The sequence below is a fragment of the Dreissena polymorpha genome, chromosome 13 (assembly GCF_020536995.1).
Source record: "Dreissena polymorpha isolate Duluth1 chromosome 13, UMN_Dpol_1.0, whole genome shotgun sequence".
In the NCBI taxonomy this organism is placed as follows: Eukaryota; Metazoa; Mollusca; class Bivalvia; order Myida; family Dreissenidae; genus Dreissena; species Dreissena polymorpha.
Genome location: NC_068367.1, coordinates 34,137,220 through 34,158,609, shown reverse-complemented (window position 1 = coordinate 34,158,609; position 21,390 = coordinate 34,137,220). Strand labels below are relative to the sequence as shown.

Here is a 21,390-nt window from a genome sequence, read left to right as displayed (position 1 = left end):
GAAATTCTACTTTCGGTTTTAAAATTAAAAATAAATAATTAATTACTTGCTAACAAGACGCTAGATTTAAAAACAATTTTACACACGTTCAAATTGCATCTACAATGTATATGTATTGATTAACATGTACTTTATTTCAAGGTGTGTGGCTTTAATAATATAAATTTTAGAAAGAAGTTAAACATGCACATATAAACAATTGGTAAAGTGTTATTTATAATTATATTAATAATGCTATTTTTTTCCCAATTTCATGGTATATCATGTTTCTTTTGCCCATTCATACAGTAAAATATAAAGCGAAACAAAAGTTCTCTATTACAGATTCTCTTGTGTATAAGCATGATGACCTGTGTTGTTTTTAACCAGGTTTTCCGAAGGAAAAAACTGGTTATCGGAAAACCTGGTTATTAGATTGCTGTATGTCGGTGGGCGGGCGGGCGGAACAAGCTTGTCCGGGCCATAACTATGTCATTCATTGTGAGATTTTAAAATTATTTGGCACATTTGTTCAACATCATTGGATGGTGTGTCACGCGAAAGAATTACGTCCATATCTCCAAAGTCAAGGTCGCTACAACTAAAAATATATTTATTTTGAAACAAGGGGGGTTACTATGAACAATCAGTAACAATGCTTATTTTGAGTTGTCTCCCTTCATCAGATTTTTTTTTAAATTGAAATCAAGGTTGCCACGAGTAAAAATAGATTGAATTTGATACAAGGGGGGTAACAATGTACATTTTGAATTGTCTCACTTTATCAGACTTTTTTCAAATTGAAAACCTGGCTTTGTTACAATTTTGTCCCTTGTTTTGGTTAGAATTTGGTGCGGTATTTCTAATGGAAAAAAAGTATGTACTTTTTCCAAATGGAACCTCAAAATTCCCAATTGAAAATTCTATGTTTTTTAGATCTCAACATTTAAAGTTCATCTCTCATCCAGGTTTATAAGTTGAACCTTAAGTTTATATAACATTGAACACACTAAATTTATCAATTTTGAAGAATTTTTAGCAAAAAAACACAATAACACTAATTTCCCAATTTTAGTCAAAACACAATGATTTTTCCCAATCCAAAGTGACCCAGCCATATTCCCAAAATGGTGGAAAAAAAACACTGATGATATTGGTTCACCTTACAGGGCTCAAGGTGATGCTTTTTTTGCGTTCATAGGGTTTTAAATTGTCTATCATTATGAATCAACTTTTAGCATGCAGGAAATTGCCTTTAAGTCCGGGCATGCCACTGTCACAGTCAGGGATATTTCCACAGTTTTGTGTCATGGCATAATGGGCTCCCCTGTCATTCCCCAAGTTAGTCAACGGCTGCAAAAAAAGATTTTTTGGAATTAAAAGAATATATGTACTCCTCAAAGTTTAAATAATGTCCATCCTAAGTTTGATGTCTTATTCCAACTTTACAGAATACAAAACATTTTAATGAGCTAAACTTGCGTTATTTTGACTAGTAATGGAATTTCTTGCTATTGTTTTAATTACATAATTAAAACATGCTAACATTTTATTTTACCATTTTCACTCTGTATTATCATTTTCAACATTTATTTGAATCTTATTTACCAGTTGTGCTGTTCTTCTCGTTGTTTTTCAAAGAATTTGGTATAAAACATAGGTGTACAATGAATGAAACAAAAGCAAAAGATTCACAATGTTTGAACACATTTGCACATTGATTCATGCATAAACCCGATACTGCCCATAGTTTCTGTTTGCCTGATTCTTATTTGAACAATTTCATGTTTTAAACTCTTTTTTTCAAATATCTGTGTTTAAGATAATGAGCACCATATCTCTGGCATGATACTTTTTCAAATAGGACCCCTGGTTGAATTCTGAGTATAATAGATAATAAAAATGCTTGTGCAAAAAGTAAACAATAATCAATGGGCCATTGAGAATATTGTATTTCAAGAGCCGCTTTAGAGGACCCAACACCTATCAAAGTGGGAATTGATTAAAACTCGATATTGAATATTTTTGACAAGTGTAAACAGTATTGGTACACTTTTAGAGTTTTTACAGTGGCTGTTCGATTCAATCAGCGTATATTTATAGGTTCTTTAACTGCCATTACTATGAGTTTGTATCAATAGGAAATGTTTATTTTAGTTGTGCAAATATGAATTTAGAGACCTTTTGAGAACGAGAAATTGGCTAATGCCAAAAAAATTTAAGGGGAGGTTAAATAATATTTTCCATGGACTTTTTTCCATATGGTTTATAAAAATGAATGTAAGTAATGTAGTTTATGATGAGTGTCGACAGATAAATTCTGCTTATGTATATTTTAAGCTTTTTTCGGGTTATTTTATAGGAGTTATTGGGTCATATTCCACTTACAGCAAAAATATCTTTTTTCCTAAAGCTAGTCTGTTAAAAGAAAAAAATTAAGGTCACATTCAGATGTTATACTTCTTATGTAATTTATCAAAGAAATTGACATTTTTTCTCAATTTATGGAACATCCCAATGTCATCAAGCCAATAACGTGTACATTTAAAACAACAACTTTTACAGATGTTGTTATTTATTATTTCATTTATTAAAAATATTCATGCATGACATGGTTATGTTGTTATTATTCACAAATGCAAATATGAAATCAATAATAAAAAATCTTTAATGTAAATACATGTATTAAAATAAATCAAACTAGCATTTAAGAAGAAGAAGAAGAAACAAAGAGATAAATCATGTCTTGTTAGCATTTGCGTCAATGACAAATATTACACCAATCAAGTTTCTCATTTGGTTTGATAAGAAACTGCTGATTCATCATACTTTGGTACATGGTTAATTGATTATCCGGGGACACTAAAATATGTATGCATAATATTATGATAAAATCTGTTTTGGGTTTTGGTATCTGTCATTTATCTACGAGACACCGTCAGGCACTATTATACTATTCTACATTAACAGATTGCAGTGTTTGTATGTCAAGTCTGAATATTATTGAATTGATTGTAAACGTTTGCATGTTCACGATTGCTATTCATGAAGATAATTTTTTATTGAAATTTATATAAATGAATTAAGTGAAAAATATATTTTAGCTTAATATATAACTCGGAACTTGAAGAAAACAATTCAGTTTAAAATACTGCCATTACATGCAGCTTACATGAAAAACTATTTAAAGTACAAGCTAAGTAAAACAAAAACTGTACTTTAAAATGCATACAATTATTTATGTTTTTTGTTTCTTTCAGAATATGTAAGCTCTGCACCATGCAACAAGTATCGCTAAGTTGACCCCAGAGGGAGGGTTAGTTCCTCCCCCCAAGCCCCCCCCCCTCCCACCCCCTGGGTGTTGACCCCTCTACCAGCCCCCACAGGTGTTCAATGGCCGACCCAAATGTAGCCAAGTTGACGGCCAGCCTAGAGGACCTGTCCCTGAAGAAGCAGCTACCTTTGAGACAGCAGGTAGGTTTCATGGCTTAGTGGATATTTTAGTCAAATTTGGGTCTGTATTTTAACCCCATTCCACTGTTAAAAAGTGGATATTTTCCCCAGTTGACTGCCTAAAATTCATAATTGGAGGTTTTCGAAAAATAAAAATATAAAGAAATGAAATAAATATAAATAAATTTATATTTTTTTCCTATCCAGCTCTATTTTGACTAAAATTGGGAAATTGAGAGCTGTGTTTTTGCTGGCAAATAATATAAAACTGGGAATAAAAGTGTTTTGAAAATTGTATTTGCAAAGGTTTAACGAAAAAAAGCTTGATATGGAGATAAATGTAATTTTGCTGTTTATGTAAAAAAAATCAATACTTTTGTTTTGTTTATTAGAATCCTTAAATTGGCATTGTGGGCAGTCATTTTGGAAATTTGTACTTTTTGAGATTGGGAATGGGGTCACATTCCTTCCCAAATTTTACAAGAAAGAATACTGGTTTCATAGCAGAAAGTATTCTGTTATTGCCTATTTCTATTGCAAGTAGGTTTGGAACCATAAGTATCATTCCAATTTTACCACCATAAGTTTTTAGCTCATCTATTTTTTGAAAAAAAATTATGAGCTATTGTCATCACCTTGGCGTCGGCGTCGGCGTCCGGTTAAGTTTTGCGTTTAGGTCCACTTTTCTCAGAAAGTATCAATGCTATTGCATTCAAACTTGGTACACTTACTAACTATCATGAGGGGAATGGGCAGGCAAAGTTAGATAACTCTGGCGTGCATTTGACTGAATTATGTGCCCTTTTTATACTTATAAAATTGAAAATTTTGGTTAAGTTTTGCGTTTAGGTCCACTTTTTTCAGAAAGTATCAATGCTATTGCATTCAAACTTGGTACACTTACTTACTATCATGAGGGGACTGGGCAGGCAAAGTTAGATAACTCTGGCGTGCATTTTGACAGAATTATGTGCCCTTTTTATACTTAGAAAATTGAAAATTTTGGTTAAGTTTTGTGTTTAGGTCCATTTTATTCCTTAAGTATCAAAACAATTGCTTTCATACTTGCAACACTTACTAACTATCATAAGGGGACTGTGCAGGCAAAGTAATGTAACTCTGACTGGCATTTTGACAGAATTATGTGCCCTTTTTATACTTAGAAAATTGAAAATTTGGTTATGTTTTGTGTTTAGGTCCACTTTATTCCTACAGTATCAAAGCTATTGCTTTCATACTTGCAACACTTATTAACTGTCGTAAGGGGACTGTGCAGGCAAAGTTATGTAACTCTGACTGGCATTTGGACGGAATTATGGGCCCTTTATAATTTGAAAATTGAAAGTTTGGTTAAGTTTTGTGTTTTGGTCCACTTTACCCCTAAAGTATCATAGATCTTGCTTTCATACTTGGAACACTCGCAAACTATCATAAGGGTACAGTAAAATGACAAGTTGCATAACTCTGGATGTCATTTTTACGGAGTTATGGCCCTTTTTTGACTTAGTAACTTTGAATATATGGTTAAATTTTGTGTTTCGATCCACTTTACTTCTTAAGTATCAAGGCTATTGCTTTCAAACTTCAAATACTTTCATGTTATCATGAGGTTACTGTACCTGGCAAGTTGAATTTTACATTGACTTTTGAATGACCTTGACTCTCGAGGTCAAAATATTAAATTTTGCTAAAATTGCCATAACTTCTTTATTTATGATTAGATTTGATTGATACTTTGACAAAACTACTCTTACCTGACATACTACAATAGATTCCACCCAAACCATCGCCCGTGCCCCCCCCCCGAACCCCCCCCCCCCTATTTTTTTTTTTTTTTTTTTTTTTTTTAAATCATCTCACAAATGACCACCACACCCTCACACTATACCCCCCCCACAAGCTTGTCCGGGCCATAACTATGTCGTTCATTGTCAGATTTTAAAATCATCTGGCACATTTGTTCACCATCATTGGACGGTGTGTCGCGCGAAATAATTACGTCGATATCTCCAAGGTCAAGGTCACACTTTGAGTTCAAAGGTCAAAAATGGCCATAAATGAGCTTGTCCTGGCCATAACTATGTCATTCATTGTGAGATTTTAAAATCATTTGGCACATTTGTTCACCATCATGGGACGGTGTGTCGCATGAAAGAATCCCGTCAATATCTCCAATGTCAAGGTCGCCATGACTAAAAATAGATTTTTTTTAAAAACAAACTTACAAAGGGGGTTAATTTTGTTTGTTCATTTCAAAAGTTCAGTTTCAGTGTTCTCTCTTTATAAGATTTTTTTTTCACAATGAAAACCTGGTTTTGTGACAATTTTGTCCCTTGTTTTTTTATAAACGGTTAAAAAACAAAACTATTTATTTTGATTATTTTATGTTTGAAATACCGTCCAACCATCGCACCCAAGAATCCCCCCCATCCCCCCTCCCCCCACCCGAATCCCCCCCCTAATTTTTTTTTTTTTTTTTTTTTAAGATCATCTCACAAATTACCACCACACCCTCACACTATACCCCCCCCCAACTCGCCCCCCCCACCCCAATTTTTTTTTTGAAACGGTTAAAAACACAAATATTTATTTTTATTATTTTATGTTTGAAATACCGTCCAACCATCGCACCCAAGAATCCCCCACCCCACCCCCCCCCTCCCCCCCCCCATTTTTTTCCCTTTTTTTCGCATTTTTGGAAGATAATGTAATAAATGTCCACACCCCCACACAATGCACCCCTCTTCACTCCACCCCTCCCTCCTTTGTGATTGAAAATGAGAGTCCCTTCACCTTTAAAAAGAAAATAGATGAGCAGTCTGCACCCGCAAGGCGGTGCTCTTGTTTAAAGTAACATTAACAAGAAATATCTTTAAAAAAGATATACGGCGTTGATTGTGGTTGCAGTTAATGAAAGGTAAAGACTTCAATGAATGAGATCAAAGATAGCGAATGTCTTTTTCTGGGCAGTTCTTAGCTGCAGCAAACGCAGTACGGGATGATACGCGGAGTTTTCGCTGCTTATTTTACATTATTACATATTGCTGGTCATAAACGTATAGATGCAAAACAGAAAACCAAATGAAGAATGGAAGTGAAATTAAAACATATGAGTCAATCGGCCACACGCGAAGTATCCGTACATATTTTAAATATTTATACGCGCGTTCTTCGAACAAACCTGTTTTAGTGGTTTGTCTGGCGTTGATATTTGATTCGATTATTAACAGTATTGAGAATCATTGCGCTCATGCTTAATTCATTAGTCAATATGATGGCATAATTCTTGTTAAACTAATTAAAAATAATATTTATCATGGTATTGTTGTAAAACACATTAAGAATCTATTATTGACATACCATATGATATCGCTGGATATCTTCATTTAACATCTGTCTGGTCTAAAGAAAATTCCAGTTCACCTAGTTCACGCTATAGCGTCTTTATTATGTAACGATTATTTTCCTGGCCGCGAACTCCGATCAGCACATAGGGTAGAAACGCAGCGATGACCTGTATGTAAACTCTGACATTCACACACAGTGGCCGCAAATTGACCCGATATACCTCGCGAGTTGAAATGCAATGCATTAAAGTGAGTCTTCGCTTCCACTGCTCTCTATACTTTAACATGTTAACATGTTGACAGGAATATGGAAGTTAGTACTAAATATGAGAACATAGCCTTTAAGTGCAAAAGTTCTCGCGCTGAAAAACTTCTGAAAATAAAAGGTGGACGCACAAACTGTATTGATGTCGAGATTGAGTGTAAAACTGTTCTATCTATTAAGCCTTTTCATTAGATATAAAATTGTTTCATGCTGAACACGCAGTAAAACAGTGTTACAAAGACGCGGACATGTTTCCAATGTTCTGGTCGTATTCTCAAATCAGCCAATGCAGTCAATGAAGTGTATTCATCTGTACTTGGCCGCGGGAAGTTTTATTTGAATTCTATTGGACGCTAACAAAGGTCAGGCTAAGGTGAAAAGCTTGCGTATACAGCTAACCCCGAAAAAACAGTTGTTGCTACAACAGCCGGAAAGTAAACTGGCTAGCTCAGTTGTTAGAGCACAAAGCGAGATTCACTGGTTCGATTCCCGGCATAGCCATATCACTTTTGTGGAGATTGGTCATACAATTAAGCGATTTTGGAAAAACAGACCTTTTTTGACATTGTGACTATGACAAAATAACGGCTGTACAATCATCCGAAGCAGAATAATTAAAATACCGGGAAATGTCATTCTGAATTTGAAAACACTTGAGAACATGGTTTGTTACTAAAAATAGAAATAACGTCATATGACCGTGAAATCTCGGAAGATTCGCATTTCAAGAAAGTCAGTCACATCGCTGTTTTTCTCGATATGTAAGAGCAGAATAGATACATTTTAAATGTTTAAGATAGTATTTTGTGAAAGAATATATCAGTTAAATGTGAAAAATGTCAATCTTTCAATCAAGTGGTTGATTTGGGCCAACAACTGCATTTAAAAGCTGTTTTGGACCGGTCTTTGTTAACTGTCAACTTTTCGGAAATTTCTGGTTGACTTTCCTAATGGGGTTGGTCCATAACTATAAAGTCGCGCCAGTCAAAAATCATAAAAAGCGACATTTAAAGTTATGGTAGCCAGAACTAGTGTAAGGTGAGCCTTTCAAGATCATCATGACCCTGTCGTTTTATTATAAGTGCAATTCAAAATTGGTTTGGCAGATTTTCAATAATAAGAAAGCACGCAATGCAAATGCATAAAGTAATATTTTTTAACCCCAAATAACAGCCTCTTTCAGGCTGTTTCAGAATGGCAAAAGTTAAACAAAAATCAAAAACTTCTTTCCAAAATTCCCCCTAAAAGATACCAAACTTTTCCGTAAGACTCCCTAATTGGCTTATTGAGTTTATTATAAAGCAATAATAATAATTGGCACTTAATAATAATTCAACTTAAATTTTAAAATGCAGAGTTAAACATGCACTTATAAAGAAATTGAAAACTGTTATTTGTAATCATATTAATAATGTTTCATTTTGCTTGATTTCATGGATTATCACACTATTTTTCCAAATAGATACGGCACAGGCTGTTAAATAAACTTCAAAAAAATTATGGCATATATGAGTCATACAAAGTTGTTGGAAATGTAACTTTATTACACAAAATAAAGTCTATTCATGTAGTAAATAAAAATAATGAAAATATTCGTATATTTTATTGGAAGAAAATGCAAAGGACAATGGTGAATGTGAACATAAATAAAAGTTAATTTATTCAGCAAAACATAGTGAACGGTAAAGGCAGATATCAAGAATGACATACGTAAATACATATATAACTGTAATCAACAAATATATAATCTCAAAAAACAATTAAGAAGTCCGTACAAATACAATTTAATTGAATTTTTTTATAACTTTATATTTTTTAGGACAGAACTCATGGTGGCTGTTTATTAACAAAATGAAAGTGTACAACCTTCTATTCCTCCTTAATTGCACTCAGCCGTTCATTTTACTTTGCATAAAAATAACACCAACAGTGATTTTTTAAATCCAAAATTACAGCATCTTAGATGCTGTTTTCCGATGGCAAAAAGTAGAAAAAGAATGTTTCCCAATGACAAAAAGTAGCATTTTCCCCCAAAATCTGACCAATATTTGCCCCAAAATATGCCAAACTTTTCCATAAACTCAATTATTGGTTATTATACAGCAATTTTTATGCCCTAGCACTTTATAATATAAATTTTATAAAGCATGCATTTATAAACAATTGGTATCCTGTAATGTATAATCATATAAATGATGCTTAAATTTCCCCAATTTCACGGTCTATCGCTTTTTTCCCAATCCAAAAGGCACAGGCTGTAAAATACAAAGCAAAAAAAAACTGACCAAAATATTGTAGAACATAACCACAAATACATCATGTACATAAACGTTATTCATTTTTAAGATATACATGCATATAAAGATTACAACAATACGCTGATTATATACAATTGAAAAGGAAAACTAATTATCAGCAATAGATGGTAGCAATTTAGTGCTGCAACAATATACCGGTATATCGGTATATATCGCAATACGCAATCCGCATATTGTATTGCGATACGATTTTCATCATACCGGTACGAAAATTTACAAAAATTCACTCACATTTCGTCCAGAAAAGCCATCCGAAATAATGATAACAACGTTAACAAAAAAAAGCAGTTTAAATATTTTGTTACGTACAAATAGCATTCTAAAAAGTGTATTATACGGAGTTGCGTTGTTACATGGGAGCATTCGTTCGTTGCTTTTGAACAGATTATCGTTGAATTAATTGCGCACAGCTGTAAATGTTTCGTTCGATTCTGAATTGAGCATTATTAAATTTGTAATCCGAATTTCGGAAACACGCTTACAAATTTTAATGCTAACGCGAAAATATAAAATTCTAGCGTCAAATAAAAAGTGCTTCATCCTTTGTCATAATAAAAAGTGCGCGAAAATTATACAGACATGTAGAACGTCACATGGAAAGTATGGGTGTATTTTGTGTTGTATAAAAACGGGAACTTCACGTCGGGTGAATTTCGCGTGTTCAGTGGAAAAAACGCTCCGGTTGGACGTTATTTCATCACATCTTTAAATAGTAACAAATGCCAAAATGTATTTGATACTTAAGACAATTTACGAATGTTTGTGTTTCTTGTTATTCTTGAGCACATTTATAGTAAATATTTACCAGAAATTTCTTTAAAACTGGAATATACGGGATTATCGGGTAATTGGCAAGTTATAATTTTGGTACAAGTTAGCAATATATTGCAATATATTGCAATACGGGTTTTTGAACTGACAATATATTGCAATACGGTTTTTGGCGTATTGTTGCAGCACTAGGTAGCATATAGTAAAGTGTATTGCAACACAATATATAATCCCGCAAGATTTATGCATTGAAACATAACACTAAATAAAAGATCCATGCTCTCAAAGTTAATTATAAATGTACTTTGTCAAACATTTATGATTCGACATTAGTATAAGCAAGACAATACATTATCCATGTGAATTATATGATGAAATATAATTGCCAATAATGCATGTTAAAAGTACATGTTCCAAAATGTTTGTACTGAAACTTGTCAAACAAAACTATTTTACTTTAAATACAACAATGTTTTTACTTTGTAATTGCCCCACAATAATGGATGCTGTGCTCCTATTGTAGCAGACTGATTGTGTCCTCTCTCCTCCAAGTCCATCCCTCCTGGTAGCAAGAGTTGCCATCTTCTTCTTGCCTTCACCATCCAGCTGTATGATAGTGAATGAGTCACCGTCACAGACCAGCACCTGTCCCTGAGCAGTCACATGTATACCACTTGGGCTTCTTAGTTCTGGGTCTGTAAAGGTGTGGTGAACTGTGCCATCTGTGGCCAGGGTGAGGACCTTGTTATCGGACAATTTGGTGACATATATCTTGTCACCTAAAGGACTCACTGCACACCTATATACTGTAAAAGAGAGTAGGATCATTATAGTAAGTTCTTAAAACAATCATTATGTTAATAAAGACACTCATACACTTATTCACCTAAGCTATTTGTTGTCATTAATAAAGCATGACTTTTCTTACAATGAATCATGTATGAATGGGTGATTATATTATGCTGAACCCCCATGGAATGAACAACACTAAAATATTCTTAATAAGCACATTTACTTACTGACATAGTCAGACCTTTCTGACATTATTATTATAATGACATTATTTATAATATTTTTCTTAACCAATAAAAAAGTCATATACAGAAAAGAAAAAGCTAAGAAAATACTTGAGCAAAGGAATGACTTTATTGCTGGGGAGTTTTCATTTACTTACAGTGAAATTAATATGTCAGTTATTTGCAAACGTAATTGTCTGGGACTCTGCAAAGGCTATATACAAATGACTTTTATGTACATATGTATATATAAAGCGTACTGCTATTTTATTATTTCTTATAATAATTTCAAATGTTAACAGAATGTATCCAGCATTTTACCTGTGAATTCGTCTAATGTATCTTCATACATTATATTCAAAAGGGCTCCTTTCATTGAATACTTGTAAAGTGCATTGCCTATGGTTAGGTACAGGTATTGCAGATCATGAGCAATACCCCAACATCTATGTTGAAACTGTAACTTGCTGCCCTTAACCAGCTTCCCACCATTGACAGAGACAAATTGGACCTCATGTGTCTCATCCTCATCCATAGTTACAGCTACTTTACTTGGTGAGATTTTACACATGCCCCATGTATAACCATTTAAATCACAGTGTCCCACCACCTTATATTGGTGATTGAGTAGCTTAACTCGTTTATTGGAAACATCAGCGATAAGGATCTGATTATCAGAAAGAACACAAATGGCACCGATATAGCAGCTCTTCTCTGAATCACTTGGTATGCTCACATCATACTCAGACTGCCCTTGTACAGTGAATACCTGGTCTGGGTCTTCCAGCACTGATAATGCCTTGGTACTGAAAACAATCCCCCCTAGACCGGACAATTTAGACAAGTACTGTTGAACATCACTGTCGGCCTGGAATGTCAGTGAACTTTCAACCTGAACTGAGATCTCCTTCAGATATTTTTCAGAATGATAAATCTTTTTTAGACATTTCTTACTTGCAATAAATGACAGTTCCGCTTTGCCCTTATCAACTATGTCATGTATTGAGTCTCTGAGTTGTTGGAGTTCAATTTTAAGCTTGCTACAATTATCCGCATCAGTCTTGATAGAAGCTTTCAGACTGGCCAACTTATCATCTAGTTCTTTCATGGTGTTTTTTTTCAATCTTATCTAGAATACTATTAATTTGTTTGCGTGTTGCACGTATTTCATGTAATTGTTTGTAGTATGAAGCCTGCCAAGACTGCATGTTGGTATCCCAATAATTCTGAAGTTTCTTGATTTTTTCAATAATAGTTTGGATCTTTCTTGATAGTTGCTGCAAGTCTGGTAAAAGTCCTCTGGCTGACTCGGATATTAGTGTTACTTTAGCACATAGTCTGAAAGGAAAATAATATTCAAATATTTGTATGTGGTTAAAGTTGCCATTATATGCAATAGTTAATGTCTGTCTGAACTTTTTTATCATGTTTTAAATCCCCCAGAACATAGGTTCTTGGGGCATATTTAAATCGCACCGTCCGTTAGTTAGTTGGTCTTTACGTCCGGATTAGTTTCCGCTCGATAGGTAAAGCAATTGTCATCAGATCTTGTCAAAACTTCATGAAAATGTGTAAGGCAATAACATCTAGGTCAAGTTCGATAATCGGCAAAATTAACCCAGACACTCCAGAGTTATGGCCCTTAAATCATCGTAATTTTTTTTTCTCGTGTCCGCTCAATAACTCCAGCAATTATCATTGTATCTTCAAAACACTTCATGAAAATGGCAATAACACCTAGGTCAAGTTCGATAATCGGTCAAATTGACCCAGACACTCCTGAGTCACGACCCTTGAATCATCGAAAAATTGCGTTTTCCTCGTTTCCGCTCAATAACTCCAGCAATTATCATTGTATCTTCAAAACTCTTCAGGAAAATGTGAAAGGCAATAACATCTAGGTCAAGTTTGTTAATCAGCCAAATTGACCCAGACACTTCTGAGTTACGGCCCTTGAATCATCGAAAAATTGCGTTTTTCTCGTTTCCGCTTAATAACTGAAGCAATTGTCATCGGATCTTCACCAAACTTAACAAAAATGGGCAAGGCAATAAAATCAAGGTTAAGTTCGATAATCAGCCAAATTATCCAAGGCACTTCTGAGTTACAGCCCTTGAATCATCGAAAAATTTCTTTTCTGCTCAATTACTCAAGTAATTGTCATCGGATCGTCACCAAACTTCATGAAAATGTGTTAAGTAATAAGATCTACGTCAAGTTACATAATCAAACAAATTGACTCAGACACTCCTGAGTTGCGGCCATTGAATCATTGAAATGTTTAATAATATTTTTCTATCATGGTTTGATGTCGAATAACCCACAGTAAGGAGTATAGATGCGATGAATTAAATCATGAGTGCGAAGCATGAGTGATTTGATAACACGCATCTATACTCCTTACTGTGGGTTATTCGACAACAAACCATCATAGAAAAATACTATGTCGATTCTAACACGATTCTGATTGATTTGGTTCAAGCTTTTGGACGTGAACTATATTTTTTAATACTCCGCCCTTCTTAGTATAAATTTCACTATTTAGTGACGTCATTGAATTGTATAATCATATGACGTTGTTTTCATTGATAAATATTTTGCAAATAACGTCACTTTCATTGAGAACAAAAATCGTAGAAGCTAAATGAGGTCACATTTATTGATGCTACTGAAAAGCTTACATGCTATAAATGTTTTCTTAATTACGTGTCTATTACATTCTTTGTAGGCGTGGTTATGCCACTTATCACCAAATATACAATTTGTTGTTTTATTACATTTATATACATGCTACATTTATTACATTTTTTTTATTCGGGGTTTAGAACGTGCATTTTACTGCAATATTTTCGTAATTTATTCGGAACTATTTTCGAAACATTAAGCTCCGCCCATAATTTGTTGCAGAATAACCCATAGACGATGTTTTTCTTTGTTTATATGAAATTTGGCACGTGCCGTGTTAGAATTAAGTATATTTATAGCAATCTATGCACCGGTAAGTGATATATTTACAAATTTTCTCATCTGAGCCCTTGGACTCGATAACTTGCAAATCTATAAGTCCCCGAATTGAAAGAATGAGTTCAAATATTAAACGATATTATTTAAGAGAAATTTCAATGCATTTTTGGGACTCACGTAATTGGAAACTATGCATCCCCAGAGGTTTTTGCGAGTCCAGGACGCAGGACTCACAGGTAAAAAAATCACTGACCAGTACTTGGGTTTTGCCTAATTGCTGTATTTTATCAAATTTGACATATACAGTGGGGATTGTTGAAACAAAAAATCTTTGTTAAAAGGGCTGTGACCCCCTTTTTATGCCCCAAACGGGCGGCATATAGTTTTCGCACTGTCCGTTGGTCGGTCTGTCTGTCTCACAGTCCGTCCGTAACACTTTTCGTGTCCGCTCTCTAATTCAAGTAGTTCTCATCCGATCTTCACCAAACTTGGTCAGAAGTTGTATCTAGATAATGTCTAGGCCAAGTTTGAACATGGGCCATGCCTGGCCAAAAACTAGGTCACGGGGTCGCTTAGTGTGTTTTAAACCATCAGCATGGTGTCTGCTCTCTAATGCAAGTAGTTTTCATCGGATTTTCACCAAACTTGGTCACAAGTTTTATCTAGACGATCTCTAGGCCAAGTAAGAACACGGGCCATGTCGGGCCAAAAACTAGGTCACGGGGTCACTCATTGCGGCGATGTATATCTCAAAAACATTTCCACAGTTCGGCTTTCATGTAGTTACAGCTGGGTGCATTCATGTCGTGTTTACCTGTTTAATGCTATTTTCAAGTAATAAGATATGGAATGTCTGCATTTTTAGCTCGGCTGTTTTTTACAGCCGAGCGTTGGCACCCCCTATGCGGTGCTCTTGAAATACTGATTTCTTTTTTTAACAGACACATTTTTAATATTTGGTCATCATATCGCTTTAACTCACATTCCATTTCACAAAAAAAGAACTTGAAATTAATGTATCCGAATAACGCTGTATTTAATATTATGTTTATGTCAATAAACATTTTAAAAGCAAATATGTGTCTGACTTACCTGTGATTGAGGAAAGCACAATTAGTACAGCACAGCTGACTGTGGTCATTGCAGTACATTTCTATATGTTTGTCGTCATGAAGGTCACATTTCTGAAGGAAATCCTCCACTTCCTTGGGCACTGGCCACCTACTTGTGTCGCCCCTTCCGTATGTCACATGTTTCCCAAACAACCCATTATGTAGATAAATACATTTTGCACAATAAAATTTCTGACAGTTTCCGCAGTAAAAGTCGGCCCACTGGTCAATGTTGTGCTCTAAACAGGGGGAACAACAAAAGTCTATAAATGAATCAGAACCACTAGCGACATTTGACTTAGAATATGTAGCCATCTTGATCACCTTAGTATAAAGATTTAATATAAATATATATGCCTTATATTACAGGCCTTCAACTGTTGTAATAAATCAACTAAGATATCACTTTGTACCTACAATTTACAGATAAAGATTCAGTACTTGACTTCATGTGACTTTATGCATTATCAAATCATATGATGTGTACATGAATGTTAATATATATTATTAAAGTATGTTATCCCATCTGAGCTTTTAGTCACAGTCCACTTAAAAAGGTTTCCATCTTGAATATTACTTTGGTATCTGGGACAATTTCTGTAATATATAAAAAGTGACACACAATCTATAATCACACTGTTCAAGCCGCCCCAGTTGATATTTCTCACAACAATTCAGTTATCTCAACTGACCAGAATTGATCACTTTTCGTCAGAGACATTCTCCAGCTTAACTCTTCCATACTGATTTTCCCAAAAATTGTGCCAAAAAAGGCCAAAAGCATCAAATATATTAAACCTAATCATGTACATAACGGAATCCACCAGACTATTATTAACCTGTGACGTATGCACGCTTTGGGTCACATGAGCGCCAATTTCACGTGATGTCCACTTCCGCGCATTTCAAAACAAGGAACTACTAAATAACACAATCTGAGTTTGTTTGTGTTTGGATCTAAATCAATTGATGTTTATACTTAATACGTTTAAAGACATATTTTAAGTTTGTTTCCTGTACACTAGCAAGTTTTCTGCCTTTATACCATACACGATATCAATACGAAACAAACATGGCTGCGTGAGTAAAAAATACATTATAACTTGGCATACACGACACAGTATACACGAGCTTAAAAAAATCAAGTCAATGACATGTACAAATAAAGATGGCTGCGCCCATAAATTAAACGTTAACGGGCATTTTATATTGATAAGGTAAAAATAAATCATTGCGGACGATAAAAAGTGTATCGGTAGAGATTTAAAGCTGAAATTTAAACTACGTGAAAACAAGCGGTTGATAGTAAAGTTAACAAGGGGCGGGTTATACAAGTATTGACAATGTAGGCATAAAGCAGACGGAGTGTATTTATTCCCACGCTTTTTAAAAAGCGTTGGGATATTGTAGTTATCTCCGCCGTCCGTCCGTCCGTCCTGGCCACTATCTCCTCCTACACTATAAGCACTCAAACCTTGAAACTTACACACATGGTAGCTATGAGCATATGTGAGACCCTGCACTATTTGGAATTTTGATGTGACCCCTGGGTCAAAAGTTATGGGGGTTGGGGTGGGGCCGGGTCAGAGATTTTCACTATTTTTTTATGTTATTTTACATTAACTTCTTCATTACTACACCGATTTACTTCCAATTGATACTGAACACCTCTTATGACAATACGGTCAATCTCAACTATGCATGGCCCCATTACCAACCCTGGGGCGCCCCCTGGGTCAAACATGCGGCGTTGGAATACCCGTCGGCCCCTGCCGCGTCGTTTGTTTACCTTAACTTCTTCATTTCAACACCGATTTACTTCAAAATGATACTGAACATGTCTTATGAACATACGGTCAATCTCAACTATGCATGGCCCCATTACCAATCCTGAAGCGCGCCGCCCACATAGACCACGCCCACCCAAAATTTTGTTTTAACATTACTTCTTCATTTACTAGAGTTGCGACACCTTAAGGGTTTCGCGTGATGGAATGAGTGGAAAGATCAAATCAAATTGAAAATCGATTATTTCAAAAAAAAAATTGGTACGAAAAAGTATGTGGGTGCGAAAAAAAACAAATTTGGGTACGAAAACAAAATTGAGTACGAAAAGAAAGGGTACGAACAAAATAAGGGTACGAAAAACTATTTGGGTACGAAAAAAAGGGTACGAATTAAAAAATTAGGTACGAAAAAATTCGGGTACGAAAAAAAGTTGACTACGAACAAATGGGTACGAACAAAATTTGGGTACAAACAAATTTGTATACGAAAAAAAATGGGTACAAAAAATGTGGGTAGGAAAAAAAAAACAATTTGGTTACGAAAACAAATTAGAGTACGAAAAATATAGGGAACGAAAAAAATTAGGGTACGAAAAAACTTTTTGGGTACGAACAAAATGGGTACGAATAAAAGTTTAGGTACGAAACAAATTTGGGTACAAAAAAAAGGGTACAAAACAAAATTTGGGTATGAAAAAATTTGGGTACAAACCACATTTGGGTACGAAAAAGATGGGTACGAAAAAAAAATTGAGTACGAACAAATTTGGGTACGAAAAACATTTGGGTATGAAAAAAAAATTGGGTACGACAAAAATTGGGAACGGAAAACATTTGGTACGAAAAAAAATGGGTAGAAAAAAATTTGGGTACGAAAAAAATGGGTACGAACAAATTTGGGTGCAAAAAACATTTGGGGCCGAAAAAAATGGGTACGAAAAAAATATCGGTACGAAATATTTTGGGTACGAATTTTTTTTATATTTAAAATCAATTTTGAATTGTCTAGCGGGTGAATCGTCTCGTGGGGGTGAATTGTCTTGGGGTTGCTATTAACGCTTTATGTACTTCCGGCCAAGCCACGTGTTTATAGCAATTGCGCAATAAAAAACACCTCTTTTTAGTCATTTAAGCAAAAACTGGATTTTTCCAAGATATGACGAAAACGCCATCGTGTAGATTGCGTTCTGGTCCATATACATGTGAAATTTCAGCACAAGTGTCGGGCCAGTTTTCATCACTCTCAAATCGCTGCTATATGCTGGAGCTTATCGAATTTTAGTCGCCATTATCATTCGTTCAATTGAACGTCATCAAATGATGACGTCAATATAGCACTCATACCATAAAAACCAGGAGTCAATGACCCCTGGACTGAAATTGTGAGGAGTCAAATTGAACAATTCTGGGGTCAATTTTGAAGCACGTTAATTGTGTTTTTGTCTGTATTATTCCATTTTTTAGATAAAAACATGCTCCAAGAGTTACACAATATCTAAAAAAGTTATACTGCGTTATTAAATAAAAATACCATGATACATAACACAACATATTTTAATGAATTGGTACACAAAGATAAGGACAAAATATCAATAATTTGTGCGAACAATATCGACTTTAAGTTTTTCAAAAACAAAACATGTTCATTTTACAACTTTTATTATTTCTATCACTATACTATGTTTATTTGTAAAAACAATAAATGCTCATTAAAATCTACTTCATCATAACACATTTAAGTAATTTAAGATATGTACCTGTAGCACCTTTTCATCACATATTTATCCTTGTTATATTATCATCATCACTATGATAGCTTTTGTACAAAAACACAATCTAAATGCATGGAACATCTAGTATATCTATTACTGTTTATCCGAATACAATACATGTCGGAAATAATTATATACACTTAAGAATGCCTTACCAGTAGTAGTGTAACTTTAATAATCCAAATTTTCCTTGTTGTTATCTGGTTTAACAAACCTTATTTAATGTTTGTTAAATCCAGTTAATGCTATCCCCATTATTGAATCACCATTACTTGTAATTTGAATTGTTGTTGTTGTTTGAATCGCCATTTTTTAATTGAACGCGGGTTTAATGTTAATTAACAATACGTCCGCTATTTACAATGTCAAAGGTCAAGACGTAGCAATTTAATTCTACTCAAATAATTTATATCTAATCGAGGAAATGTGTTTTCTTAATGTTTATGTGTAGTATTATGACTTGTAAGTATAAAAAACAACGCCCGGGGTAGACCTCTATTCCCTTGATTTTAGACCGAGTTTCAAATACTGAAACATTAATTTTCATTAGGAGCACAGCGGGATTTATTACCATGGAACTCGAGATGTTAACTGACTGACACACGGGTAAAATTTTCGATGCGTCAAAATAACGCACGGCAGAAAAGAGGGTTGCGTCAAAAATGAGTCATTTTTAATTTGCTCGCGTCAAAACGCAGAATTCTGCGTCTATTGAAATCCCTGGTCCAATATTTGTTTTGAAGTTAAATATTCATACCGATGTTGATGAAGATTAGACTAACAATGTGACTTCTGTGGTATAAACATGCTTTTTGCTTATTTAATATATTAACCAATTTTTTTTAGCACAAATGACCCAGTGTCAAACTTGGCTGAGATTTAATTGATACAAATCGAGGGGTGAAAGCGAAACAGCTCTAAGTGACATTTTTTCACAAAATGACTTTTTTGTATATTTTGCATCGCAACATCCATGCCCATCATGTATTAAAATATCTTAGTTCCAGGCAATCAAATAAAAAGTAAAATTGAAATTTGTCCTAAAGCTCTAAGTGAAATTTAATTATTTTTTTAGTGCGAAAAGGCTCTATTTGCAGTGAAGTGCTACTTAGAGCTCTTTCGCATTCAGGTTTTTGATGTTAAGATAATTCTAAATGACACTTTTATCAATTATTGAGGAATATATTTACAATAAAAAATATATTTGTATTTGAAAAACCTCCTGAACAGATAATATTATGTAACTGATGAAAAAATAAGAAAAAATATTGATAAAATTATGCACTTAGACCTTTTTCGACTAAATTTTGTGTATTTTTTTTAATTTTCCTTGATTATTTTGTGTTGTATAACATATTTGATAAACTTTTTGACAACCTTTATATAAGGATTTTATGGCTATTTCAAATTATCTTTTTTTACCTACCTGTCTATACTTAAAACTATAAAGCTAATTGAAAAATTGAAACCTTAATTGCATAATACTAGTTGAATTTAGTATGAATGTCAAGTCGATGTGATCCTTGTTTCACCCACTTCCTAGTTCTGAATTAAAACAATTTATTTTGTGACAAAACCACGAAGCATAAACTCATTAAAGTTTGTTGCGTTAAGAATGTTAAGTTGTGTAAATGTCAGATACTTTTATATATTTCTATTTCGCTCTCTCGTGAAAAATGTGTTCAGAATTACCGAGAACCTAGTTAGTTGTTTGCATAGACAGTGAAACATATTTATGAACATTTCTCAATAAATAAATAGTAACAAACATGAATGTAAATTAGTTGTTTTTCGGATATTTATAAACACTGATTTGTAACTGAGGTGAGATGTGAATAAGTTGGTCAATCCATTAATCACTTTTTTGGAAAGATGTGAATTTGTAGGAAACTGTGCTCATAACTCTGCTGCTATGATGTTACTTAGAAGATGACCATGCTGGTGAATTGTGATGCGGTTGGTTTCCATTCTAGTGATATGTTATTTTATTGGTAACTGAGATTGTGAATTGTGGATCACTAGTAAACCATTCTGGTATGATGTGATTTGGTTGCTTTCTGTGTTTGTGAAATGAGAATCAGTAGGTATTGTTATTCAAATACGATGTGATTCGGTTGGTAACTGAGATGGTGAAATGTGAATCAGTAGGTTACCATTCTGGTGAGATGTGATGAGGTTGCTTACTGTGTTGGTGAAATGTGAATCCTTATGTAACCATTCTGGTGTAATGTGATTAGGTTGGTAACTGAGATGCTGAAATGTGAATCTGTAGGTTACCATTATGGTGTGATGTGATAAAGTTGCTTACTGTGTTGGGGAAATGAGGATCCGTAGGTAACCATTCTAGTGTGATGTGATTAGGTTGGTAACTGCGATTGTGAAATGTGAATCCTTAGGTAACCATTCTGGTGTGATGTGATTTGGTTGCTTACTGTGTTGGTGACATGTGAATCAGTAGGTAACCATTCTGGTGTGATGTTATTCGGTTGGTAATTGAGATGGTGAAATGTGAATCAATAGGTAACCATTCTGGTGTGATGTGATTTGGTTGCTTACTGTGTTGGTAAAATGAGAATCCGTAGGTAACCATTCTGGTGTGATTAGAT

General features: G+C 34.3%; 1 protein-coding gene across 3 annotated transcripts in view; it reads left to right on the top strand.

Annotated features, from left to right (window-relative positions):
* Positions 1-3,257: 3,257 nt before the first annotated feature.
* The window catches only part of LOC127855901 (bromodomain adjacent to zinc finger domain protein 2B-like), a 364,850-nt gene continuing 346,717 nt past the window's right edge, over positions 3,258-21,390 (top strand). For 2 of the 3 annotated variants that reach the window (XR_008037787.1, XR_008037788.1), the window contains exon 1: positions 3,258-3,453. Coding sequence is in view for 1 of the 3 variants with exons in the window: in XM_052391812.1 (XP_052247772.1) it covers positions 3,373-3,453 (81 nt within the window). In the remaining 2 variants the exon portion in view is untranslated. The remainder of the gene's footprint in view (positions 3,454-21,390) is intronic. The other variant, XM_052391812.1, reaches the window with a different exon arrangement.